Source organism: Mobula hypostoma, chromosome 1, assembly GCF_963921235.1.
Source record: "Mobula hypostoma chromosome 1, sMobHyp1.1, whole genome shotgun sequence".
In the NCBI taxonomy this organism is placed as follows: domain Eukaryota; kingdom Metazoa; phylum Chordata; class Chondrichthyes; order Myliobatiformes; family Myliobatidae; genus Mobula; species Mobula hypostoma.
The window spans coordinates 31650331-31678286 of record NC_086097.1 but is presented as its reverse complement, the minus strand read 5'-3'; the positions used below and the strand labels follow the sequence as shown (position 1 = coordinate 31678286).

Genomic DNA, 27956 nt, shown 5'->3' with positions numbered 1-27956 from the left:
TAGAGGATAAGAATCTGGAGTAGGATTTGGTCACTCAGTCCCCCGAACACACTTGGCTGTTCAATTGGTAATTGGTTTACTATTATCACACGTACAGTACTGAGATACAGTGAAAGCTTTTGTGATGTATACTGGGGCCAGAGGGCAGGGTCTCAGAATACAAGGATGTCCCTGCAGAATGGAGGTGAGGAGGAATTTCTTTAGCCAGGCTGACGTGGGGGCCAAGTCATTGGGTAGATTTAGAATGGAAGATAATGAGGTTGAAAGGGAAAATAAATCAGCCATGATGGAATGGTAGAACTGACTCAATGGGCTGAATAGCCCAATTCTGCTCCTGTGGTCTTGTATGTAAATACACAGAGGTTGTACTGAAGGATAAAAGAAAACAGAATGCAGAGTATTCTGTATTACAGGTACAGAGAAAGTGCAAGGGTTCCCTGAGTTTGCCAACATTTGCTTCTCCCTGAAAGAAGCACCAGGTGAAGGTGACTGGAGATGTACACATACGGCAAAGCATCACTGAAAAACAAATTTTGCATGGGCAACTTGGGCGTGCGAGAATCTTTGCATGGTCAGCTTAGTCTGTACAAAGAACGCCAAAAAGTAAGACTGGATTAAAACTTACTAAGCAGTTCAGAAGATGTTTATCCAGCAATTTTTCTGCAAGCTGTCCACAAAACTTTGTCATCTACCATCAGTGCCTTTTTTTATGGATTAGCAACAACATCTCCTCCTCCCATCAGCACAGGTGCAGCAGAAGGCTGTGTACGTAGCCCTCTGCTCTACTCACTTTATAGTTGTGACTGTGTGGCTCAGTGCAGCTCCAATGCCATATTTAAGTTTGCTGATGAGACCACTGTTGCTGGCAGAATCAAAGGTGGTGGCCAGTGCAGCCTCCTTTAAATTGGTGAGACCATACCTACACAGAGCGCTATCACAGGGAAGCAGCATCCATCATCAGGGATCCCCACCACCCAGGCCATGCTCTCTTCTCGCTACTGCCATCAGGGAGAAGGTACAGGAGTCTCAGCACTCACACCACCAATTCAATAAAAGTTATGACCCCTCAACCATTGGGCTCTTGAACCAAAGGCTCTTCACTCAGCTTCACTTACCCCAACACTGAAATGCTCCCACAACGTTATAGACTCACTTACAAGGACTTTTCATCTTACATTCTTGATATTTATTGCTTATTATTATTTATTTGCCCAGTTTGTTGTCTTCTGCACTGGTTGAATGCCTAAGCTGGTATAGTCTTTCATTGATTCTATTATGGTTATTATTCTATAATGAATTTATTGAATATGCCTACAAGAAAATGAATCTCAGGGTTATATACGGTGACATATATGTACTTTGAAATAAATTTTCTTTGAACTTTAAACCAGACATAGATAAGGGAAAACATACAGTAAAATGTGTCATTTACATTAACAACCAACTCAACCTTAGGATGTGCTGGGGGCAACCAGCGAGAGTTGCCAGACATTCCAGCGCCAACATACCATGCCCACAAGGTTCAGCAGAACAACACAAGTAACAATAATAACAACAGCAAAAACGTGCCCCTTTCCTCCCTCCCAACCACACACACACACACAAACACACACACACACAGTCAAGCCTCTAACTCCAGACAGGCTGCCTCACAGACATTAGGCCTCTAACTTCCAGACATGTCAACCCAGGGCTTCGGCCATTGGGCCTTGACCTTTGGTATGGACCCCAGGAATAATTGATCATGGGATCCTGAACTTCAGACTTGCACAGGCCTCCGACTCTGAGATTCCACTGCCTTTCAAATAAATCTATGTTCTTACGAGATACAGAAACAAGTCTTGCTGAACACCTTTGTCTTTCTTACTCAGATAGGTGTTATACCTGAGAGATCTTCCTCAGGTACACAAACTAAAGATCTCCAGGTGACACAATAAATGAAGGTATCATCTGCTCTCCCAGTTACATACACACAAAAAAAAGCATCAATAACAAGGGCAGGCCAGGCTCCACACAGTAATTCACATTTGGCCAATTTTGTAGGTTTGTTTTAGTTATTTATTGTATTCTCATACCTCCAACAAAGATCCTGGGGAGATTGTTGCTGCCTACAACCTACGTTTCAGAGTAAAGGTCATTCCAGCCTCAGTAGTTGAGCTTGCTCGAGTACGTGTTCTGTTCCTTTCCATTCATTTCGAGAGGACTAGCATATAAAAGCTAAAATGTGACACTGATAAGACATTGGAAAGACCACATTTGGAGCATTGTGAAAAGTTTAGGTTCCATATGTGCTGGTATTGGAGAGGGTCCAGAGGAAGTGCATAAGAATGATCCATCCTGCCTTGTGTAGCTGGATCCTGGACTTCCTGTCAGATTGCCAGCAAGAGGTAAGAGTGGCCTCCCTCAACCTCTGTCCCTCTGACCCTCAACACAGATGCCCCTCAGGGCTGTGTACTAAGCCCCCTCCTTTACTCTCTGCCTACCCATGACTGTGCTGCCACCCATAGCTCCAATCTGCTAATTAAATTTGCTGACAACACTACACTGATTGGCCTAATCTCAAATAATAATGAGGCAGCCTACAGAGAAGAAGTCATCACCTTGATACAGTGGTGTCAAGAAAACAACCTCTCCCTCAATGTTGCAAAAACAAAGGAGCTGGTTGTGGACTACAGGAGGAATGGCGACTGGCTAACCCCTATTGACATCAATGGATCTGGGGTTGAGAGGGTGAACAGCTTTAAGTTCCTTGACATAAACATCACTGAGGATTTCACGTGGTCTGTACATACCAGCTATGTGGTGGAAAAGGCATAACAGTGCCTCTTTCACCTCAAACCGTTGAAGAAGTTTGGTATGAGCCCCCAAATCCTAAGAACTTTCTACAGGGGCAAAATTGAGAGCATCCTGACTGGCTGCATCACTGCCTGGTATGGAAACTGTACCTCCTTTAGTCGCAGGACTCTGCAGAGAGTGGTGCAGACAGCCCAGCGCATCTGTAGTTGTCAGCTTCCCATGATTCAGGACATTTACAAAGACAGGTGTGTAAAAAGGGCTTGAAGGATCATTGGCATCCCAAGTCACCCCAACCACAAACTGTTCCAGCTGCTATCATCTGGGAAACAGTACCGTAGCATAAAGGCCAGGACCAATTTTTTTAATATATCAAAATATACCTTATTCAAAAATTAAGTTTATGTGCAATAAACCATTCAATGACTCTCAATCCTTTACAGGTGTTTCCATTATGGTCTATACATTTCCACACTTCTAGCCAGCCACGTGGCACTCTGTTGTTTCACCTTTCCACACCATTGTTGAGGGGTATACACCCCGCCACCCGACCCCTCCCACTCCCGCCAGAGAAGAACCCTAAACCGCGGTCCTTCCCCATCGGGCCCTTGAGGTGGTTGCACCAATTTTCAGTGCGTCCCTCAGCACGTACTCCTGCAGCCAAGAATGTGCCAGTTGGCAGCATTCTCCCACTGACATCTCCATGTGCTGGTAGATCATCAAGTTTCAGGACGACCAAAGAGCGTCTTTCACCGAGTTGATGATCTGACAGCAGCACCGAATGTTGGTCTCTGTGTGCGTCCCCTGCACCAGCCTGTAGATCAGAGAGTCCTCTGTTACGCAGCTGCTGGGGATGGAACGTGACACTAGCCCATCCATCCTCCTCCACACCTTCTCTGTGAACCCACAGTGTGCAAAGAGGTGGGTCACAGACAGACTCCTCCTCACTGCAGTCCTCCTGTGGGCAGCGGGGTGTGGAGACGACATTCCAGGCATACAGGAGGGATCTGACTGGGAGGGCCCCTCTCACCGCCAACCAGGCGAGGCCTTGGTGCCTGTTGGTGAGGTCTGGGGATGAGGCATTTTGCCAGATGAACTGGACGGTCTGCACAGGGATCCACCCCACTGTGTCCATCACGTCCTTCTCCTGCAGTGCCTGCAGGACATTTCATGCCGACCACTGCCTGATGGCCCTGTGGTCAAAGGCGTTGTCCTGGAAGAACTTTTCTACGAAGGACAGGTATGGCGGCAACGACCAGCTGACTGGGGCGTTGCGTGGTAGTGGGGCCAGGCCCATCCTTCGTAGCCAGGACAACAGGTAGAACTTGGGCACATGATGCTACTTGGTGCCCACATATCTGGGTTCTACACACAACCTGATGCAGCCACACACGAAGCTGGCCATCAGGGTGAGGGTGACATTGAGAACATTTTTTCCAACCAGGACCAATGGGACAACTTCTTCCACCAAGCCATCAGACTGATTAATTCATGCTGATACAATTATACTTCTATGTTATATTGACTGTCCTGTTGTACATAATATTTATTATAAATTACTATAAATTGCACTTTTCACATTTTGACAGAGATGTAACATAAAGATTTTTACTCCTCATGTATATGAAGGATGTAAGAAGCTCAATTCAATTCAGAATGAAATGGTTTACATGTGAGAAGAGTTTAACAGCTAAGCTGGATGCCAACCGCCGTAAAACGAGATACAGACAGAGTTTAACGGCTCTGCATCTATAGAGGCAAATTATTGGGCATAGTTAAAGCGGAGATTGATAGGTCCTTGATTTGTGAGATAATGGGCCAATCGCATGGCAAATGGGTCCAGCTCAATAGACTATTGGATCGGAATGGATGCATTGGGCCGAATGGGGCTGGACGTTCATTAGTTGGTTTATGGACGGACGGGCGGGTCGAGCACAGCCACTGGGTGGGGAGGGCACCACGCACAAGCTAACACTTGATTGGTCGGAACGGGTGGGTGGCTGGATTGTGATTGGTCAACCTCGGTGCAGGCAGCAGTCCCCCTCTCCCTTGTCCCCTCCCAATTAGTGTGATCGCTCAGTGGCGGGTTGCTCGGGCGGCAATGGAGGCCTCGGTGCTGAGCGGCAAAGAATTGGCGGCGTAAGTGTTCGTCGCGAGGGGCCGTGGGGTCATGCGCGACTCATTCCCCCTCCCCCTCGCTATAGTTCGAACTGGAGTTTTCAACGGCGGAGGGTTTAAACTGCGCCCGCGCTCTTTCTCTCACACGTGGAGGTCGCCGAGTCCCCGCGGTGCTGATTGACGGCGCCAGGTCCGCGATCTGTGTGCTGAGGGAGGGGGCGCGTCCTATCACTGCCGCCAGCCCCTTCTCCTATTCGCCAATCAACCACCTATGCGCGTGTCCCTCGCGAAGCTCCCGGCGATGCACGCCTATTCCACTGCGCGTGTGCGCGCCCACCCCACGTGCACGCACCCCCCCCCTTCATGCGCGCCTCGGCCTTCGGGCCCGATCCTTCCCCCCGCCCGCAGCGAGCGTGCTCCCTATCACCCACCCGCGGGACTTGGTGCTGTGAGTGGGGTGGCTTCAGAGAACTGGCTCCTTCAACGCAGACAGACCAGAAGAGTAGCAGTAACAGAATGTTAATGTTCAATGCCGGGGATTTGAATGCCAAGGATTCATTAAGGACTGGTGTGCAGAAAAGTTTACTAGTTAATTACCTGGAATTGACAGGTTGCCATCTAAGGAGAGACCAAGCTAGAGTTCAGAACAAGGATAAGAGTACTTACCTGAAGCATATGATCCTGAGGAGTACTGACAGATTGGAAGTGAAAACCAACACGCACAAAATGCTTGAGGATCTCAGCTAACAAAATAAAATGTCAATGTTTCAGACTGAGAGCCTTCATCGGGATTGACTTTTTTCCCTCCATAGATGCTACTTGACCTGCTGAGTTCCTTCAACACTTGTGTGTTGCTCTAGATTTACAGCAACTGCAGAATCTCATGTGATGTGGTTGTTTAATTCAAATTCATAGTAAATTTTCTTGTGAGGGAATCTAGGAATGGCTTTCATTGTATAAAAAAATAAGAACTTTTCCATTTAAGATGAGGAAACTTTTGGTTTGGTAGCCATAAGTTTTCAAAATTGAAACATAATCAGTGAATACTATTAAGGCAAAGGTGAATAGATTCTTGATAAATGAGGAAATGATGTGTGAAGTGTTACAAGTATACTGTATTGCAGAGCTGAGATTACAATCAGAATGTTATCTTTATGAATGGTGGAGCAAGTTCAAAGGCCAAGTAGCCTGCCCTTCTTCCATGAGTAAATTGCAGAACTAGGGAAAGGAGATCGCAAGTTAAAGATGGGGTCCTGTGATGGGTTTAAAAAGTGGTGTGGTTAGGGATGTGTAGGCTGGAGATGAGACTGAGCAATTGGCTTTCAGTGAAAGAGAATTTAGTAGAGAATGTACAGCAGGTACATTGTGAATGGCAGTAAAGAGAAAGGAGGATTGTAGGGCAGAGTTGTGCCTTCCATAAGGTTCAGGCAGACAATTGGGCCACTCCAGAAGAGAGTATCTGACTCGGAACCAGACTGTAGCTCTTGTTGATAAATCAACAGGACTGGACTAGCTTTCCTGGAACAGGTTTGACTTGAGAGAAGGAGATAGTTATCTTCGAGCATAAGAAAAAGGGACAATACAGCACGGGAGGTAGGCCCTTCAGCCCAAGTCATCCATTCTGATCCAATACGCTACTGAGCTGTCCCATTTGCCATGTGATTGGCCCATAGTCTCACTAAGCCTTTCCTATCTATTTATCTGTCCAAATGCCTTTTAAACATTGCAGTTGTAATCAGTTTCACCTCTTCCTCTGGCAGATTGTTCTATGTACCACTGCTTTCTGTATGGAAAAAGTTGTCCCTTTTAAATCTTCTCCTAGATTGAAGGTGTGAAGGGAGAGGAGATTGTGTATAGTCCATAAGATATAAGAACAGAATTGGACCGTTTGGCCTATTGAGTCTGCTCTGCCATTTCATCATGGCTGATCCAATTTTCTGCTCAGTACTAATCTCCTGCCTTCTCCCCATTCCCTTCAAGCGTGGATCAATCAAGAATCTATCAGCCTCTGTCTTAAATATACATAAAGACTTGGCCTCCACAGCTGCCTGTGGCAACAAATTCCACAGATTCACCATTCTCATGCTAAAGAAATTCCTCCTCATTTCTGTTCTAAAAGGACACCCCTCTATGCTGAGGCTATGTCCTATGGTCCTGGATTCTCCCTCCATAGGAGACATCTTCAACTCATCCGCTCTATCAAGGCCTTTCACCTTTCAGTAAGTTTTAATTAGGTCACCCTCATTCATATGAATTCCAGTGATTAGAGACCCAAAGCCATCAAAGTCTCTTCATATGACAAGCTGTTCAATGCAGAATCATTTTCGTGAACCTCCTTTGAACCTTTTCCAGTGTCAGTACATCCTTCCTAAGATAAGGAGCCCCAGACTGCTCATAATACTTCCCAGTGAGGCCTCACCAGTGCTTTATAAACCCTTAACAAAATCAAAGATCAAAGCCCATCTGCTGTTTTCCTCAACTCCACTTTCCTGCATGATCTCCATCACTCTGGTTTTTATAGATTTCCCTATTTTTAAAAAAAAAGATATCAAGCTTGGAAATAAAACTGTGACTTAACTCTCAGCGTTCCTGAGTTAGCTGCAATCAACAACATAGTAGTACACCACTAGACAGGCCATTCCATGAGACCATGATACTGTCAGACATAGAAGCAGAATTAAGACATGATGTGTTTACTCCGAGTAAACACTCCTCAGATTCCCTTTAAAATCTTTCTTCTCCCTTCTTGTTTTTGATGCTTATATCATGGGTAAATGTATCTACCCATCTATGCTTCCCATAATTTTATAAACAGTACTTCTACCATGACACCTCTCAGTCTCTTGGGTGGGGGAGAAAGCAAGCCCAGCCTATCCTGTCTCTAATCCAGTCAACATCCAAATGAATTTCCTCTGCACTTTCGCCAGCACCATCATTATTTCCTATAGTGTGGTGATCAGAACTGCAAACAATATTTTGTGTATCCTGACCAATGTTGACAAGTTTCAACATAATGTGCGAACTCTTGTAGTCTGTGTCGTGACCCATGCTGTACGCCTTCTCCAGCACCTTGTTTATCTTAAGAGTCATAAAGCACTACAGTGCAGGAACAGTCCCTTTGGCCCATCTAGTCCATACCTACTTGTTCTGCCCATAAACATGCACCCAAACCATAGCCCTCCATGTCCTTCCCATCCATGTACTTTTGAAACTTCTCTTTAATATTACAATTGAACTCACATTCTCCATTTTGTTGACAGCTCAGTCCACACTCACGCCATCATCTAATTGAAGTTCCCCCTCGTGATTCCCTTAAACATTTCACCCTTCACCCTTCACCCTTAACTCTATTTCTAGTCTCACCCAACCTCAGTAGAAAAAAGCCTGCTTGTGTTTATACTACCAACACCACTAATAATTTTATATACCTCTGTCAAATTTTTCCTCATTTACCTAATCTCTAGGGAATAAAGTCCTGACTTACTCAGGTTTTCAAATCCTGGCAACATCCTTGAAAAATTAATCTGTACTCTTCTAATCTTGGTGATCTTTCCTGTATGTAGGTGACCAGACCTGTACACAATATGCTTTAATGCACAATGCCTTTGTTGCCTCTTTCAGAAAACTATAGGCTTGAACCTTAAGTCCCTTTGTTCATCAATTTTTCTGATGTGCTATCAATTATTGTATATATCATACCCATATTTGACTTGCCAAAATGCACAACTTTGCACTTGCTGGCATTAACTTCTATTTGCCACTTTTCTGCCCAATTTTACTTCTGGTCTCTATCCTGCTGTTGTAGACAGCCTTCCTTGCTATCCACAACACCAATCTTTATGTTGTCCACGTAACTTTCAATACAGAAAAGTGTGAAGTGTTTCACTTTGAACTTGAAGGGCGAATGCAAGGTTAAGGGCAGGATTCTTAGCATTATGGAGCAGCAAGAAGATCTTGGGGTCCAAGTTGATCAGGTGGTTAAGAACTTATGCTGGCCTGTATTAGTCAGCAGATTGAGTTCAAGAGCTGTGAGGTAATGTTGCAGCTCTATATAATCCTCGTTCGACCACACGTGTTCATTTCTGGTTGCTTCATTATAGGAAGGACAATGAAGCTTTAGAGAGAGTGCAGAGGAGGTTTATGAGGATGCTGCCTGGATTAGAAAGTATGTCTGATGAAGATGATCTGAGTGAGCTAGGGCTTTTCTCTTTGGAGCAAAGGAGGATGAGATGCAACTTGATAGAGGTGTACAAGGTGATAAATAGAATACATAGAGTGGAAAGCAGAGACTTTTTCCAGGGGCAAAAATGGCTAATACAAAGGGGCATATCTTTAAGTTCGGGAAAAGTTTTGGGGTTGATGTCATAAGATCTTTAACAGAGTGGTAAATGTATAGAACATTATAAATGTATAGGGTGGTAGGGGCAGATATTTAGGGACATTTAAGGACATGTAAGAAAAATGGAGGGCTATGTGGGAGGGAAGCGTTATAATGGGTTAAATAGTCAGCACAACATAGTGAGCCACAGGGCCTGTACTGTTCTATAATTGATACACTCTACCTACTAATGATAATTCCTGTTTAATATCCAAATTGTTAGTATATATCGTAAACAGCAAAGATCCAGGCACTGATCATTCCAGTGTACAGACACAGACTTTCAATGAGGAAACCATTCTTCCACCATTACCCCCTCTCTCTATCTTCAAGGCAGCTTTGGATACATTTAGCCAGCTTGCCTTGAATCCCATGTAGACCAAACTACTGTTCAGGACTGTCAAGTCCAAATAAACAACATCTATTACCCTGCATTTATCAGTCTCCTTTATTATCTGATCAAACTCACCCGGATGGGGATTCCCCCTCACAAAGCCACACTGACTTTCCTTGGTTTTTTCCTGACAAAGGGGTCTTTGACCTGAAGTGTTAATTCAGCTTCTTTTCACGCAGATGCAGCTGAGGAGTATCAGCATTTTTATTTTACATGGCTGTTAATGTGTGCTGTGTTTTACAGGGGACTATTAAGTGAAGATTGTTGAAGTTGTGGATCAGAACATTTGGGTTTATTCCAGGTGAAGGGAGGTGAAAGTTGAAATGCCAGGACTAGTTTGAGGCTAGTTTATATTGCCTGGGTTCCCATCCTGCAAGGGATCCATACAGTAAAGATTTTATTGAGCTCAATGTTCAACAGTTGTATATATTTTATATCAGCTGACTTATAATCGAATCATTGTGACCTCGGAGTCATTCCAGCATCACCCTGCTATGGCTGTGTGTTGGGAGCGGAGATTGCTGCAGTGTAAACTTTCAAAAGATACTCAGAATATGGAGGTTGTGTCTTGTACTCATATTTTAAATGCAGCCCAACCAAAATCAATATGACCAGCAAAAAGATATTTAAGTGATTTTGATGCCCAGGAACTTGAAGTTGTTCACCCTTTCCAATGCTAACCCCTCAATGAATTCTCCCATTGCTTTTCATTCCATTACAACAATGAGTTGAGTTAGTTCAAGGTCAAAACAATAAAAAAAGAGCGCAGGATAGCGTTACAGTTACAGGGAAAGTGCGTCCTTCAGAGGGGGAGGAGTCAGGTGGAGGTAAAATGGTTTATTATTGACGTTTGTACCATCTTGCACACCGTTCATGCAGATGGTTTCATTACATCAGTGCATTGTCTAAGGGAAAACTAACAATGCAGAATAAAGTGTTGCAGTTACACAGGAAGTGCAGTGCAGGTAGACAATAAGGTTCAAGGCAGATTGTGATGTCATTGCGGCATCTTGCTGTACCAGGAGACCATTGGAAGTCTTAAAAAATGGGAAAGAACCTATCCTTGAGTCTGATGGTATGTCCTATGTACCTTCTGCCTTTTTTTTTGAGGGGGGAATGGAAGAAGAGGAAATGTTTGGGGTGTGTAGGGTCTTTAATTATGTTGGCTGCCTTACAATATCTTGTATACCTCTATCATGTCTCCTCTTATCCTCCTTCTCTCCAAAGAGTAAAGCCCTAGCTCCCTTAATCTCTGATCATAATTCATACTCTCTAAACCAGGCAGCATCCTGGTAAATCTCCTCTGTACCCTTTCCAATCGTTCCATATCCTTCCTGAGTGAGGTGACCAGAACTGGACACAGTATTCCAAGTGTGGCCTAACCAGAATTTTATCGAGCTGCATCATTACCTCGCGACACTTAAACTCTGTCCCTCAACTTATGAGAGCTAACACCCCATCATTTTGGAAATATTTAAAATGGAAATAACCTACACTCTGAGAATTCAAAAGGAAAAATTTTTATCAAATTTGGAATAAATGGATTGAATTTATAACCCCAGAGCGAGCAGACTTTAGATGACTCTCCGAATGGTTTATACTGTTTGTCTCACCAACATAGTAATAGTGTTAACATAAGCACCCTTGGCTTGAATGTTTACTGGTTTTTTTTTGGAAAATGTGGAATTAATACAAGTAAAGAAAAGATCTGGGGAAATTTTGGACCAGAAAGAAATGGACCAGAAGAGATACATGGAAATTAGTATTCAACCACTATTATTAATATTTTTTATAACAACTATTATCATTATTTAGTTTAATATAGTGGAATTACAATTGCACATAAACGTCAAAAAAAAAGAAAGAAAGCTAACACCCCATAAGCTTTCTTAATTATCCTATCTACCTGTGGGGCAACTTTCATGGATCTATGGACATGTACCCCCAGATCCCTCTGCTCCTCCACACTACCAAATATCCTGCCATTTATTTTGTACTCTGCCTTGGAGTTTGTCCTTCCAGCTCACACTTCTCTGGGTTGAACTCCATCTGCTACTTCTCAGCTCACTTCTGCATCCTATCAATGTGTATCTGCAATCTTCGACAATCCTCTACACTATCCACAACACCACTAACCTTTGTGTCATCTGCAAACTTGCCAACCCATCCTTCTACCCCCACATCCAAGTCGTTAATAAAAATCAAGAAAAGTAGAGGACCCAGAACCGATCCTTATGGGACACCACTAGTCACAACCCTCCAATCCAAATGTACTCCCTCTCCCTCCACCACAACCCTCTGCTTTTTGCAGGCAAGCCAATTCTGAATCTACCTGGCCAAACTTCCCTGGATCCCATGCCTTCTGATTTTCTGAATAAGCCTACTGTGTGGAACCCTGTCAAATGCCTTACTAAAATCCATGTAGATCACATCCACTGTAGATCTCATCCTTAAGAGGAAGTCTTGTCTGACAAATGTATTAGAATTCTTTGAGGAAATAACACAGGGTATTCAAAGGAGAGTCATTAGATGCATACTTGGATTTTCAAATGTCTTTGACAAGGTGCTGCACTTGAAGCTGTAAACAAGGTAGGAGCCTATGATATTACAGGAAAGATATTAGCATGCATAGGAGATTGGCTGTTGGCAGGAGACAGAGCGGGAATAATGGGGGTCTTTCCCGGTTGGCTGCCAATGGCTAGTGGTGTACTGCAGAGGTCGATGTTGGGACCGATTGTTTTTACGTTATATGTCAATGATTTGGATGATGGAATTAATGGCTTTGTGGCCAGACTGGACTGGGAGTATTGTGATCAATTTTCAGCCCCTTATCTAAGAAAGAATATGCTGGCTTTGGTGAGGATCCAGAGGAGGGTCACGAGAATGATTCTGTGAGTGAAAGGGTAAATGTGTGAGGAGTGTTTGATGGCTCTGGGCCTGTACTCATTGGAGTTTAGAACAGTGAGGGGTGATCTCATTGAAACCTGTTGAATATTGAAGAGCCTAGATAGAGTGCATGTGGAGAGATGGTTTCTTACAATGGGGGAGTCTAGGACCAGAGGGCACGGCCTCAGAATAGAAAAAAAGTCCCTTTAGAAAAGAGATAAGGAGAGAATTTCTTTAGCCAGAGGGTGGTGAATCTGTGGAACTGATTGTTACAGATGGCTGTGGGAGCCGAGTCACTGGGTATGTTTAAAGCGGAGGTTGATGGGGTCTTTGTTAATAAGGGTGTCAAAGGTTTTAGGGAGAAGGCAAAAGAACGGGATTGAAAGGGATAATAGAGCCATGGTGGAATGATAGAGTAGACAGGATGGGCTGAATGGCCTAATTCTGCTTCTGCGTCAATATCATGAAGGACCTATCCTGCCCCCAACACTTTGATGCAGTCACGAATAAGGCACACAGCAGCTCTAATTCACTAGAACTATGACGAGATTTGGTATATCACCAAAGATGCTTCCAAATTTCCAGCGATGTATCTCTGGTATGGCAGTTGCAATGCACAGGATTGCAAGAGACTGCGGAGTGTTGTAGACTCAGCCAGCTCTGTTACAGGCACAATCCTCCCCACCATCAAGGAGTCTTAAAGTGATAGTGCCTCAAGAATGTGCTATGAATCACTAAGGACCCTTGCCATCTGGTACATGCCTGTTATTACTGCCATCAGGGAGTGCCGGAGCCCAAACCCCCACGTTCAATGATTCAAGCTCCTCCTCCTCCGCCACCAAATTTCTGAATAGTCTGCGAACACATGAATGCTACCATTCCTCTTGTAATTTCATAATTTCTGTTGTGTAATTTATAGTAAATTCTGGTCTTTGCATTGCATTGTGCTGCTGTGACAAAGCAACAAATTTCACATCATATAAGGCAGTTGTACAAAACCTGTTTCTGATAAATGAAACCTTAAACTAAGGCCCTATATGTATGTGCCCAGGAGGAGGCATGAATCAGTCTCCAACTAGAGTATAACAATGTGTCTTCTGTGTGTGGATTCTCTGCAGAAGGCAGCCAGTCGCTTATCTTCCAAAATGTAAATAGGCAGAAACAGTCATATGTTAGTTTAAAATCTCATCAGGAAATCATATGGTTGATTTATTTTCAGGTCACGAATACCATCAGGTCTGTTTTTCATTTTATTGGAAAGCATTTTCAGTTTCCTAATTATCGCTAATCCTGATTCTTACATGGTTACTATTCCAGGGACCACAGCTAATTCTGTGGCCACGTGGTGGGGCACTCAGAATCAGGTTTATTATCACTGGCATATGTGATGAAATTTGTTGTTTTTCAGCAGCAGTACAGTGCAAAGAGGTAAAATTGCTATAAATTTCTAATTAAATTAATAGTCTAAATTACAGGAATAATGGGTTCATGGACTTAAAAATTTGATGGCAGAGGGAAAAAGTTGTTCCTAAAATGTTGAATGTGTGTCTTCAGGTTCCTATCCAACCTCAATGGTAGTAATGAGAAGAAGGCTGGTGAGGGTTCTTAGTGATGGATGCTGCCTTCTTGGAGCACTGCCTCTGGAAGATGTCCTCAGTGATGGGGAGGGCTTTCCCCATTATGGAGCCAACTAATCTACAATACTCTGAAGCCTCTGCGATCCTATACATTGGAGGATCCATACGGGCTGCGATACAACCAGTCAGGGTACTCTCTATCATTCACCTATAAAATTAGCTAGAGTTCAGTGGTCAAAACTTCAAAGTAAATTTATTGTCAAAGTACATACATGTCACCATATACAACTGAGATTGATTTTCTTGTGGGCATACTGAATAAGTCTATAACAGAATAATAATCATAACCAAATCAATGAAAGACCACATCAACTTGGGCATTCAGCCAGTGTGCAAAAGACAAACTGCACATTAAAAAAAATTAAATAAGCAATGAATTTCAAGAACTTGAGATGTTCCTTGAAAATAAGCCCATAGGTTATGAGAACATCTCAGTGATGAGGCAAGTGAAACTGAGTGAAGTTATCCCCTTTGGTTCAAGAGCCTGATGGTTCCTTAAGCTGGTGGTGTTAGTCTGAGGCTCTTGTACCTTCTTCCTAATGGCAGCAGTGAGAAGCAAGCCTGTCCTGGGTGATGGAGGTCCCTGATGATGGATTTTGCTTTTGGGCATTCACAGTGGGTACAAAGAAACACAATAGAATCAATGAAAAACACCATATGACAAAGATAGAGAAACAACCAATGTGCAAGAGGCAACAAACTGCATATACATAAAAAAAGAAAATAGTAGTAATAATACATAAGTAAATCTCAAACTCCTAATGAGGTAGAACCACTGGCATTGCTTTCTCATCATTGCATCAATATTGGGACCAGGATAGATCCTGCAAGATGTTGACACATGGGAATTTGAAGCTGCTTACCATTTCCACTACAACACACAAAAAGCTAGAGGTACTGCCTGACCTGAGTTCTTCCAGCTTGTGTGTGTGTGTTGCTCAAGATTTCCAGCAGATTTCTGCAGAATCTCTTGTGTTACCCCTGATGAGCATTGATGCATGTTCTTCCGAATTCCCCTTCCTGAAGTCTACTGTCAGTTCCTTGATCTTGCTGACATTGCTCAGATAGTGCAGCCTCTGTTTTAGATACTTTGCAGTGCACCAAGAAGATATTAAACCTACTATCAGCGAAAAACAATCACAATGGTGTATGGAATGCTGGCCTTGTAAAGCATTTGTGACAGAAAGAAACAAAGAACCATCTCAATGGTTCTCAGCCCAGATCTGCATACTAACAACTCCACCAACCTTTGTGTCATCTGCAAACATACTCATTTATTTAAATTTCACATCATAAGAGGCAATGATAAGAAACCTGATTCTGTTAGAGACCTTAAAATAAGACATTGTCTCCATAACATTGAGATGGTTCAGAACATCTTCACAGCCAGAGAAGTAACCCTTTGTTTCTATACAAGGATATAGGAGCTAACTTATGAAGAGCATACTCCCACAAACAAAACAAAAAAGCTTGAAGAAGAGGATTTGGAAAAAAAAATTAGTATCAGTTTAAAAAGAATATTGGAGAATTTAGTGAAATTGAAATCCAACAACCATCAAGAGCCAATGACCTGCATTCCAAAGCAATGATCCATATTGTTTCATATGCTCTCAGGGGGTAAGTGTCAGCCAAGGGTAACCTTATTTGCTCTGTAACTCAAGACCAGATACTTTACTAAGCCCAAGTGTCAGGGTCACGTAGCTTAGCAAGACAGCGTCTCTACCAGTTCTGTATTTTTCCAGTTATATACTAGAAACCTTCTATTGAGTGTTATTCAAACAAAACCTCACTGAACTATATGCTTGCACAATTTGTCCACAAACAAGAGAAAATCTCCAGACGCTGGAAATCCAAGTAAAACACACAAAATGCTGGAGGAACTCAGCAGGCCAGGCAGCATCTATGGAAAAAAGTACAGTTGAAGTTTCAGGCTGAAACCCTTTGGCAGGACTTGCACAATTTGTCTTCTTTTGCACATTGGTTGTTTGTCAGTCTTTATTTATACCTAGTTTTCATAAATTCTGTTGCATTTCTTTATTTTCCTGTAAATGCCTGCAAAAAAAGAACTTTAAAGTAGTATATGGTGAAGTATACATACTTTGATAATAAATTTTACTATGACTTTGAAACTGCAGTGCAAGTAGGCAGTGAAAGCCATACAGAGCTGGGTGGTGAGGTTAAGGATCCATCTTATCATATGAGGGGAACAAGTTGTACAACAATGGGGCAGAATCCTTTTGATACGGTCTTCCAGGCTTCTGCCCAATGGGAGGGGAGAGAAGAGAGAATGTTTTGGGGGGAGGGGGTTGCTTTCGATTATGTTGGCTGCTTTAGCAAGGCAGTTCTCTTTACATCTGTCTTTCTTCTCCCCCTCCCCCCCCCACATACACACTTTTTTCAATGTAATGTGTCTCAGACTGGTGATGTTTATTACCAGTCTGTTAAAATTCAACTATAACTGAACAGTAGGAGAGGAATTTGGACCTAATCCTGATCGGGTGGCCTTGACTATGCAAAATCTTCATTTTAATAAGTTATTCACAGAAGTATAGGCTACTGAATATTCCTCATCTAATGGATATATGATTGTGGTCTGAAGGATTTATAGGGGGGCATTGGGTGGTGACGGCAAAGGGTAGGGAACACATCTGAAAATTGTAACTGTGTTCGCAGGCTGTGTCTGTGCAAATAAGTAACACTCACTGTTCCAACAAGCATCACTGGCCAATACACACTATAGTGTGTGGGCTGATTCCTGGCACTTCCAGCTGTTTCATACCGAGTATCAGTCTCTGCTTTTCTCTTCAGTAATGCGCAAGCTAACCTACCCTTTCTTCTCTCGTGGCCCCCTCCTGCCCCTTGGCAGGGGCTCCAGGCTGGCTGCAGTACTCTTTAATCCATGGAAAAGTTTGCTGGCAGTGAGGGCAGTAGCGAGTGTGGTGTCCGGAGTGAAAACTTCCACGTGAGAACTGCACAGTTTATAGATGGTTTCTGTTTTGGTTTGAGTCCTGACCAATGATTGAGTGTGTGTGCTCTCTTCTTTTTCCTCCCCCCCGCCCCCCCAGACAAGTCAGGGAACGACTGAAGAATGAAGTGAAACTGATGAAGGAGCAAGTCCCAGGATTTCGGCCTGGCTTGGCTATTCTGCAAGTGAGTATCATAGCTTTGAGTCACTTTCAGCACCCAATGAGCCAAATGGCCTAATTCTGCTGCTACACCTTATGATCATTGCATATGTGTGTCAAATTAGTTTTGTATATAAGAAAGTATGGTAGGTGACTCTGAGATGTTCTGTGAAATTCAAGGCAGCAGCTACATCAATTCTCTCTCTCCCACCACCATGATTGTTGGGGGGAGGAGTCAAAACAGGTTAATGCTGACAAGAGGAGCAGGCTGTGATGGGTAAAGCAGCAAGACATTGAGCTGGGATGGTGCAGGAAATGAATGGATGTGAACTGTAAAGTTGAAGCTGACCTCACACATCCATGCCAGTGAGCCTGAGGGTGTTCCGGGGTCCCTTGAGAGGGCTAACTTGTTCGTGTAACTAGTTCAGATGATGGAGACACGAACATGGTCCCTGGCATAATTTACATATTACTATTTAATTATTTATGGTGCAACTGTAACGAAAACCAATTTCCCCCGGGATCAATAAAGTATGACTATGACTATAAAGGGCTGAGGTACTTTGGAAAATTCATTGAAACCTGTCGAATATTGAAAGGCCTAGATAGAATGGACATTGAAAGGATGTCTTCGGGGCCCACTTTTGCTCCCATTTTTTCCTCTAATCAAGGCAGATTTCTATGGGAAGTTGGCCTGAAGTACTGAGACTTAATTTTGCATAGCCAATTATCATTTAATTTCCTGGCCAAGGTGCTTGACTCGTGCATCAAGGTGGCAATTATATTGAACTGTTGCATGGCACACTTGCCTAGCACCGTGGGGCTGCTTCTCAGTCTTTCATGGTCGTACATTTGCTGAGCACCTGAACGGGGCACTTGACATGCAAGAATAATAATTTTTTCCAGCTCTGGGCTCAATCTATATGGACCACAGCTGGTAAATTGATTGGAAATTCCAAACGTGTAGAGCATGACTAAGTGCTGGCCCGAGCAACTTTGGCCCATCCATCTCATCACTTCATTAACCTTGCTTCCGTTCTCCTTTGTTTACTGTTCTCGCGTTGTATCTGGGCCAACATTGCATCTCCTCAATGTCAGACCTGCTGAGCCATATCACATTGCTGTGGAAATATTTTAAAAAGAAGAACCTGGAAATCTAAAATAAAAAGGAAAAATGTGCAGAATACACAGCAGATCAGGCTGCATCTGTGGGAAGAGAAATGTAGTTAACTTTTAAGGTCTGACAAAGGGCCTTTGATCAGAAACACTACCTCAGTTTCTCTTCCCACAGTTGTAGCCTGACCTGCTGAGTACTCCCAGCATTTGTCACATTGCTGTGGGATTGGCGTCACATACCTACAGTGGATAAGGATTCCTATCCTACAGAGCAATAGTCAATCGGACAGGGTTTAACACAGTTCAGTGGTTTCATGATCACTATTAATAAACCGCCTTTTATTCCATATTTAATTACGTAAATTTAAATTCCTCAGATAGAAGGATTAGAACATGATCAGTATTTCTGGGCCATAGCCATATCAATTTCTTTTTAACAAGGAGAGTTTTACAGTTTTTAATATATTGCTTCTGTTGCACAATTGCATTCTCATTCTTTTTCTCTGCCACCTTATGCTTTCTTCTATTTCTGACTATATTAACTGCCAGTCTCTGTCACCCATATCCATCCAGCACCTCAGTCATGAGACCCATCTGTCACCTTCCCTTCCTATGCATCCTGATCCTGTCATCCATTCTGCTCCTCCCTCTCTCTCTCTCTGTCTCTCTCTCTCTCCCTCTATCTCATTTGCTTCCTGTTCTTCAGTTTGCTCATGCTCCTTTTCGCCTCTCATTCTCCTTCTTTCATTCCTTTTTAGGTTGGAGACAGGGATGATTCGAACCTGTACATCAGTATGAAACTGAAAGCAGCTGCTGAGGTATGAAATATTTTAAACATTTTCACTTTTGATTAACCAGGTTAACTGCACTGACTTTCAACTGCAGCTGTCAAAACTGATGTTTCTTCCTCCTCTCCTACTTCCTTGATGTATCTCTGGTATTGGTTATCAGATTAAAGATCCCAGAAGATCTACACATTGAGATACTCAAACCATCCTGCCTAACACTAACAATCATTCCACGGTCAAAGTCACTTAAATCACATTTTATCCCCATTCTGATGTTTGGCCTCACCAACAAATGAACCTCTTGACTATGTCTGCATGCTTTTATGCATTGAGTCGCTGCCACGTGATAATTGCATTAATCTGCAGGTGTACCTAAAGTGGCCACTGAGTGTACATAGACTGATTGTAATATAGTGACGCCAAGTGGTGATGGTGGGGTGGGTTAATTAGTGGAATTTGATCAGCCTGTCAGTTTGGGGGAAGTAACTGTTTCTGAGTCTAGTGGTCCTGGCATAGGTACTGTGTAGTATCTTCCCTGATGGGAATTCACAGTCCATGAGCAGGGTGCGTGGGATCCTTCATGATATTGCTTGCCTTTTTCTGGCACCTTTCTATATATATTTGCTTGATGGTGGGTAAGTGCAGAGCAGTTTTAACTACCCATTATAGAGCTCCCCTGTCTGCCACAGTACAGTTTTTGTCCCACAGGGTGATGCAGCACCTCAGGGTGCTGTCCACTGCACACCTGTAGAAATTGTGAGTAGAGATGTGCATAGACCAGCTCTCTTTAGCCTCCTCAGAAAGTAGAGGTGTTGGTGAGCTTTCCTGACCGAAGAGGTTGTGTTTCTTTGTTGTTGATTTATATCTCTCCCTGCAGATTGGAATGAATGCCAACCACATGAAGATGCCAAAAACTGCCACTGAAGATGAGGCAAGTACAGCTTCTGCGTTTTCTGTTCCTCCCTTCCATTCATTTCTCTATGCCCCCAATTCTGCGTTTTCTGTTCCTCCCTTCCATTCATTTCTCTATGCCCCCAATTCTGCATTTTCTGTTCCTCCCTTCCATTCATTTCTCTATGCCCCCAATTCTGCATTTTCTGTTCCTCCCTTCCATTCATTTCTCTATGCCCCCACCGCCGAGAAATTTTTCTCTCCCATTCAGGAAAGCATAGAGCACTGCAGCACAGAAACAAACCCTCCAGCCCATCTAGTCCAACAGTTCAACACGCCCTGCCTTGTCCCATCGACCCATGCCTGGACCATAGTCCTCCATACCCCTCACATCCATGTACTTTCCAAACTTCTCTTAGATGTTCCAATTGAACCCACCTCCACCACTTCCGCTGGAAGTTCGTTCCACCCTCCGAATCAGGAAGTTCCTCCTCTTGTTCTAGTCTCACCCAACCTCAATGGAAGAAGCCTGCATGCATTTACCCTATCTATATCTCATAATTTTGTATACCTCTATCAAATCTCCTCCTTCTGCTGCACTCCAGGGAACAAAGCGCTCACCTACTCAACCTTTCCCTGTAGTGAAACAAGGACCACTGCTTTCCCTTGCAGTGCGGGTACTCCAGTCTCTGTTCTGTGAGTGGGAAATTTAATCCGGGAATCTGTTTTGCCCTCACCTTCTAGGTTACAGCTAGTAGCAGGAGCTCGGGTCACTTTCACCCATTCTGAATCGGGAGTCCTTGGTTTAAATGAGAGCACCAGATTGAAGATTAGCTATTTTTGTACAAACTGAGCAGTGCCCTTGTTCCAAACCGCAAGGTTGAATCAGGATCAGAAATATGTTGTGAGTTGTTTTGGTTTGTAACAGCATAAAAAAATTGAAAGTTACAATCATAAATAAGTAATAAGTAAATAAGTGGTGCAAAAAGAAGTTATGATAAGAAACATATTAAAATAATTAAGTAGTAAATTAAATAGGAAGCAAATAATTGGTGACTGGGGGGAGACATAGGAAGAATGTCAGAGTTAAGTTCTTTGCACATGGAATGCCCTGTAGGGGTAGTGGGAAAGGCAGATACATTAGGGAGATTTTAAGTAACTCCGAGATAAGCATGTGGGTGATAGAAAAACTGAGGGCTCTGGTGTAGGGAAGCGTTAGATTGATCTTTAAATAGTTAAAAAAGTCAGCACAACATGGTGGTTCGAAGGGCCTGTACTGTTCTATACGTAGTAATGACTAAGTAGTACAAAAAGTAATGTCACATTCATTGTTGTTCAGTACAAAAGCCACTCCAGGTCACATGAATGTTCACTTCCTTGGTTCCTTGGAGGATAATCAGTGAAGCGTTCTGTTCGTGCTAACTGGCAGCCAGGCATGTTTCAGCCCTGTGTTTTAATTCAGTTGTTAACATTTGTCCTCCCATTCCACTCATAGAATTATCTTTCCCCTATTCTTGATTGTCTTTGTGATATTGCTTGAGCCATGAAGTTATAGGGCAGGGAAGCAGGCCCAACTTACCCAACGTGAGTTAAGCCTGTCTGTTAGGGAGCATTGTTGAATTGAAGTTGAGGTAGCAGGTTCAAGAGTGCCATTCTGTGGTCAGTGAACTCGATCTGAGTGTTTGTTCGTTCAGTCAAAGGTCCCTGGTTAATGTGTCCGTGGATCCCCTGGAGTGCAATGTCTTTTATATAGAGATACAGCACAATAACAGGCCAGTCCGGCCTAACGAGCCCATGCCACCCAACTACACCCATATGACCAATTAATCTTTGGCATGTGGGAGGAGACTGGAGCACCTAGAAGAAACTTATGTGGTCACAGGGAGAACATCCAAACTCCTTACAGACAGTGGTGGGGATTGAATCCAGGTCACTGGTAATATAATAGTGTTATGCTAATTGTTCACTACCATGCCAGCCCTCGCTTGGGATCCCTTGCTGTGTTATCTTGCTGATTGACCTATTCTCTATTGTTGCAGGTGCTGAGTAGCATCACTCACATTAACGAAGACCCTAGTGTGCATGGACTCATTGTACAGCTCCCGCTGGACTCCATTAATCCAATCGATGTTGAGAAAGTAACAAATGCTGTTGCCCCTGAAAAGGATGTTGATGGGTATGGATGCTTATGCACATGGTGTCAGATCCACTCTACTCCTTGTGTTCCCCAGAAGGGGCCAGTAACTAGCAGTCAAGTATGAGCACTTCACCTATCACCTACCAGCTTGTACTCCTTCCTATCTCCTCACCTTCTTATTCTGGTTTCTTCCACTTTCCTTTCCAACCCTAATGAAGGGTCTTGGCTTAAAACGTCAACCATTTCCTCCTCCCATAGGTGGTGCCTGACCTGCTGAGTTCCTCCAGCATTTTGTGTTTTAATCTGCAGATTTTCTCTTTGTGATTAAGCTGGCCAGGAAGCATCTTTGGAGCAAAGGCACAGTTAACATTTCAGATTGGCAACCTTGCATAGGAATTCTTCGTAAGAAGATCAGTTAAGAGTCAACAAAATGCTGGAGGAACTCAACAGGTCAGGCAACATCCATGGAGAGGAATAAACAGTCGACATTTCAGGCCAAATGCCAAATCACTTCATCAGGAGTTCCTTCAGCATTTTGTGTGTATTGCTCAAGATTTCCAGCGTTGCAAAATCTCTTGTGTATTTGATTTGCTAGAGGTGTTTTATATAGGCATATGAAAGTACAGAGAACGGAGGGGTATGGGGACTGTGTAGGCAGAAGGGAATAGGTGTAGTCTTAAAGGATCTTGGCCTGAAATGTCAATAGATGCTACCTTACCTGCTGAGTTTGTCCAGCATTTCTGTGTGTTCCATAATCTGCACTTCACCAACAAGTCTGTTAGGGTCATCTGTGTGCTTCTGATGTATCCTCCTCTGTATTGGTAAGGCCTGGCTTAGATTGGGGGACCGCTTTGTTGAGCACCTTCGCTCCATCCACAACATGCAGGATTTTCCTGTGGCCAATCATTTTAATTCCAATCCCTACTCCCATTCCGATATGTCAGTCCATGGCCTCCTGTACTGCCACTCTCAGATTGGAGGAGCAACGGGCCTTCTGTCTGGGTAGCTGCCAATCTGATGGTATGAACATTGCTATCTTTAACTTCTGGTAATTTCTCTCCCTCCCCTTTCTTCTTTCATTTCCCACTATGGCTCCCCTCTTAACTCTTCTCACTGCTGATCAACCCCTCTCTTTCCCGCATCACGGGCCTCCCCTCCTGCCCTTTCTCCCATAGTTTACTCTCCTCTCCTTTGAGGTACCTCTTCTTCAGCACTTTACCCTTTTCACTTATCACCTCCCTTAAGCACATGCCCTCTGGTGTTAAACATTTTACTCCTGGGAAATAGATACCAGCTGTCAAATCTGTCTATGCCTGTCATAATCTTATAAGTCTCTGTCCATGACCTCCTGTTGTGCCATGATGAGGCCACCCTCAGGGCGGAAGAGCAAACTTTATATTCTGACCGGATAGCCTCTAATCTGATGGCATGAATATCAATTTCTCCTTCTGCTAAAAAAAAGTTCCTCCATCTCCCCTCTTCTTCTATTCCCCACTCTGGCCCCTAACCTCTTCTCATCTGCCTATCATCTCGCCCTGGGTCCTCTCCTCCTTTCCTTTCTCCTGGGGTTCACTCTCCTCTCCCATCAGATTCCTTCTTCTCCAGCCGTTTGCCTTTCCCACCCACTTAGTTTCACCTACTACCTTCTAACTATCCTCCTTCCCCTCTCCCCAGTTTTTTATTCTGTCATCTTCCCCTTCCTTTCCAGACCTGAAGCAGGGTCTCAGCCCGAAACGTTGACTATTTATTCATTGCCGTAGATGCTGCCTGACCTGCTGAGTTCCTCCAGCATTTTGTGTGTGTGTTACTCAGGATTTCCAGCATCTGCAGAATTTCATCTGTTTAAACTCTCCCCTCAGCCTCTGCTGCTCTAGAGAAAACAATCTAAGTTTATCCAGCCTCCCATCAGAGCACATATCCTCTAATCCTGGCAGTATTCTGGTAAACCTTTAACGCACCACTCCAGATTATTCAGATTTATGAGGTATTTTTGGATCACAGCAAAGAAACAGGCCTTCTGCATTCTCATCCATGCCGAGCTGAGCCTGTCTCATTTAGTTGCATTTGGCCCACACCCCTCTTAACCTTTTCTACCAATGTAATGTCTTTTAGAAGTAGTAATTGTATGTGCGTCCAGCACTTTATCTGGCAGCTCTTTTCACGCATCCACCACCCTCTGTGTGCAAAAAATTCACCTCTTGGATCTCCTGTAAATCTTTCTCTTCTCACCTTAAGCCTATGCCCTCTAGATTTAGACTGAAAAGGCGATGCCTCAAAAAGATGGCATCCATCATGAAGGTCCCTTTTATTATTTTTTTTTATTGTAACTTATAGTATTTTTAATGTATTGCAATTCACTGCTAGTGCAAAACAACAAATTACATGACATTTCACTTATGGGCATTCCCCAGCACATCCATGGGTGTGTTAGCTGTTAACACAAACGACTCTTTTCATTATATTTCAATGTAAATGTGATAAATAAATCTGAATGTAGTAGTGTTAGTAAACCTGATTCTTGGGTACGTCTATGACCACCCACCTTATTGACTGCCTTTCTTGAGTTGATGTATTGGTAATTTTTAACACCCATTTTAACAAACTCCCAGATTAACAAGCATCAATGCGGGGAAGCTGGCTCGAGGAGACCTAAACGACTGCTTCATCCCCTGTACTCCCAAAGGCTGCCTGGAGCTGATCAAACAGACTGGTAGGAGCTTAGTCTGATTATAAGATCATGGAGTTGTGGAAACATGAATATCTACTTCCATTTACTCCAACATGTAATTACAGTAGATCTCTGAGGCTTCAGTCATTGAGCTTATTGTAGACTGGGATAATTGGACTTCTAAGGATATGAGGACATGGATGATAGAAGTGGGGGGGTGGATGGATATGCTGAAATCTCGGGCATTTCGATATGAATAGGTGGGGGGTGCTGGGTTTCTTGATTATTTAGGTGGACAAGTCACCAAACCTGATGGGATCTATCATAGGTTATTGATACCATAAGACATCAAAACAGAATTAGTCCATTTGGCCAATCAAGTGTTCCACCTCTCCATCATAGCTGATTTTGTTACCCCTCTCAGCCCCATTTTCCTGCATTCTCCCTGTAACCTTTGACACACCCTTGCTAGTCGAGAGGAGATTGCTGGGGCCTTGACAGAGATCTCTACATCCTCTTTACAGTTCAAAGTAAATTCATTATCAGTGTACATATGTTGCCTTGAGATTCATTTTCTTGCAGGCATTTACAAGAAAAATAAAGAAAATACAATAGAAACTATGAAAACTATACATAAACTGACAACTAACTAATGTACAATCTAAACAAACTGTAAATAAAAAAATTATGTTGAGAACGTGAGTCTGTAGATCGTAGAGTTCATGCTGGCTCTGGAACTTGATGGTTGTAGGGACAAACTGTTCCTGAACTAGTGGTCTGAGATCTCAGGCTTCTGAACTTCCTGCCTGATGGCAGTAATGAGAAGAGAACATGGGCTGGATGGTGGGTTCTTTGATGGATGCTGCTTTTTTTGTGGTAGCTTACCATGTAAATGTACCCAGTCATGGGAAGGGCTTTGCCTGTGATAGACTGGGCTGTATCCACCACTTTCTGTAGCCTTTTCTGTTCTTGGGCATTGGTGGTTCCATACCAGGCTGTGATGCAGCCAGTTTAGGATACTCTCCATCTGTAAGTGGGCTGCTTCGTGTGTTCAGACGATAGAAAAATTCAGAGTCGTGGATCGTGAGAAAGGTGGTCAAAGAATTCAGCAGGAAATCAGTTGGAAATATGGGTGGAGAAATGGTGGTGGCAGAAAGGCTATATCGAAGGCGAATGACTTTTTACAGAATAACCAGCTTCTGAACTCCTTTGAGTATATTATTTGCTTTTTAAACATGGCCCTGTAGCTTAAGTTTAAAGTTATCTGCTTTTAGACACAAGGATAATCTCAGATTCTGGATTTAACCTTGTGTTCCTTGGTCCCTTCCACTTTCCAGGAGGGGTGCCAAGTGAGCTTGTTAGCCTCCATAGTGCTGCCCTTTGCAGAGGCCATCAGTTAAATATTTAAGGGGAACCTGAGTGTCTTTGCTCGGAGGGTGGTGAATTTGTGGAATGAGCTGGCAGCGGAAGTGGTGGGTGCATTTGCAACATTTAAGAGAAGTTTGGATTAGTGTATGGATCAGAGGGCTATGGTCGAGGTGCAAGTCAATGGAATTAGATACAATAACAGTTGACACAGACTAGATGGGCCAAAGAGCCTATTTCTGTGCTGTAGTGATCTATGACTGCTGCACACCTACTCATACAGACTGCCTTCCAGCAGCAGCACTGCTTGGTTGAAGAGCCTGTGAGGAATGGACAGATGAAGTAATTATCTACCATATTCCACCATAAATATTCCAAATGTTCACTGCCCACTGGCAGATGAAATTCTTAAGTATTTCAATTTTAAATAGGCAGACCCTCATTTTGTAGTTATGTCTGTGCCTCACTCACCAGTGAAAATATCTCTATCTACCCTGTGAAGCCTTCTATGCTTTGGTTCTGAAACACAGGTCAATTAACACAGCTGACATTGTTCCGGCCCTGAGTGCATTCTGCCTTAACCTGTTGTTATAGGTGTGAAGATACCCGGCTCCCAGGCAGTTGTTATTGGGAGGAGCAAGATTGTTGGCGCTCCCATGCGTGACCTGCTGGTGTCGAGCAATGCCACAGTGACCACCTGCCATTCTAAGACAGCAGACCTCCAGGGTGAGGTAAGAGGACACTGGCAACCTTTTCTTAAAAAAAAAAGTAGGTAAAAACACACCCAATCCAGAATCGGAATCAAGTTTATTATCACTGAATTTTGGGGAAATTGTTGAAAATGTGTTGGTTTGTGGCCATAGTACAGTGCAGGCATAACAAATTACTTCAAGTTGCCGTAGATAGTAAGGACGGATGAACAGAAAAGCAGGTGGCAGAAAGACAGATGAAAAGACAGCAAGCGAGCTCTGAGCCATATGTCCTAAACCCAACCAACTCCAGCCACTTCATCAGTGATGTGATCTTCCGGAGACTGCAGTTGTTGGAACCTGGAGCTAAACAATATGTCACAATATATATTGTACTATGCAAAAGTCTTTGGTGCGTGCGCGCACACACCCCCCCCCCCCCCGGGTGGCTCAGACTTTTGCATAGTACTGTATTTGTCAACGTGGAGCAGAGAGCGAGTTTGTTAATCTGGCCAAAGGAAAGGGCGTTGGGAATGGCGGGTGTGGGATGCCATGGAAGGGGTGTGGGACAGGAGGCAGAGAAGGAGTACTAGGGACAGGGGTGTGGCACAAATGCAGACATACCCAGACTTGAGACACCAGGCAAGGTCATTTGATTCCAAACAATGGGTTTATTGATCATTACAGTATGTTTCTCTGGCGCTTCCCACTCTCTTCCTCTCTCCCTGCCCCTTCCCATTCTCAGTTCACAACAGAGACCCATATCAGAATTGGGTTTATCATCATTCACATTAGGTCTGGACCCAGGGTTGAGATTTTTGATTGGAGAAAGGCTAACTTTGAGGAGATGCGAAAGGATTTAGAAGGAGTGGATTGGGACAATTTGTTTTATGGGAATGGTGTAATAGAGAAATGGAGGTCATTTAAAGGTTAAATTTTGAGGGTACAGAATCTTTATGTTCCTGTTAGGT

General features: G+C 43.5%; 2 protein-coding genes across 3 annotated transcripts in view; one reads left to right on the top strand and one right to left on the bottom strand.

Annotated features, from left to right (window-relative positions):
* LOC134345245 (coiled-coil domain-containing protein 170-like) overlaps positions 1-5710 on the bottom strand; it is a 125045-nt gene extending 119335 nt beyond the window's left edge. Inside the window, exon 1 of the mRNA XM_063045623.1 lies at positions 5578-5710. Within this exon, the coding sequence (XP_062901693.1) occupies positions 5578-5586 (9 nt within the window). The 5' untranslated portion in view covers positions 5587-5710. The remainder of the gene's footprint in view (positions 1-5577) is intronic.
* Positions 4836-27956, top strand: part of mthfd1b (methylenetetrahydrofolate dehydrogenase (NADP+ dependent) 1b) — an 83050-nt gene continuing 59929 nt past the window's right edge. The window contains exons 1-7 of one of the 2 annotated variants that reach the window (XM_063045600.1): positions 4836-4932; positions 17272-17356; positions 19206-19265; positions 20113-20166; positions 22166-22302; positions 24873-24973; positions 26891-27027. In XM_063045600.1, coding sequence (XP_062901670.1) covers positions 4895-4932; positions 17272-17356; positions 19206-19265; positions 20113-20166; positions 22166-22302; positions 24873-24973; positions 26891-27027 — 612 coding nt within the window. In that variant the 5' untranslated portion in view covers positions 4836-4894. Of the gene's footprint in view, positions 4933-16783; positions 17169-17271; positions 17357-19205; positions 19266-20112; positions 20167-22165; positions 22303-24872; positions 24974-26890; positions 27028-27956 lie in introns of those variants that run through there. The other variant, XM_063045590.1, reaches the window with a different exon arrangement.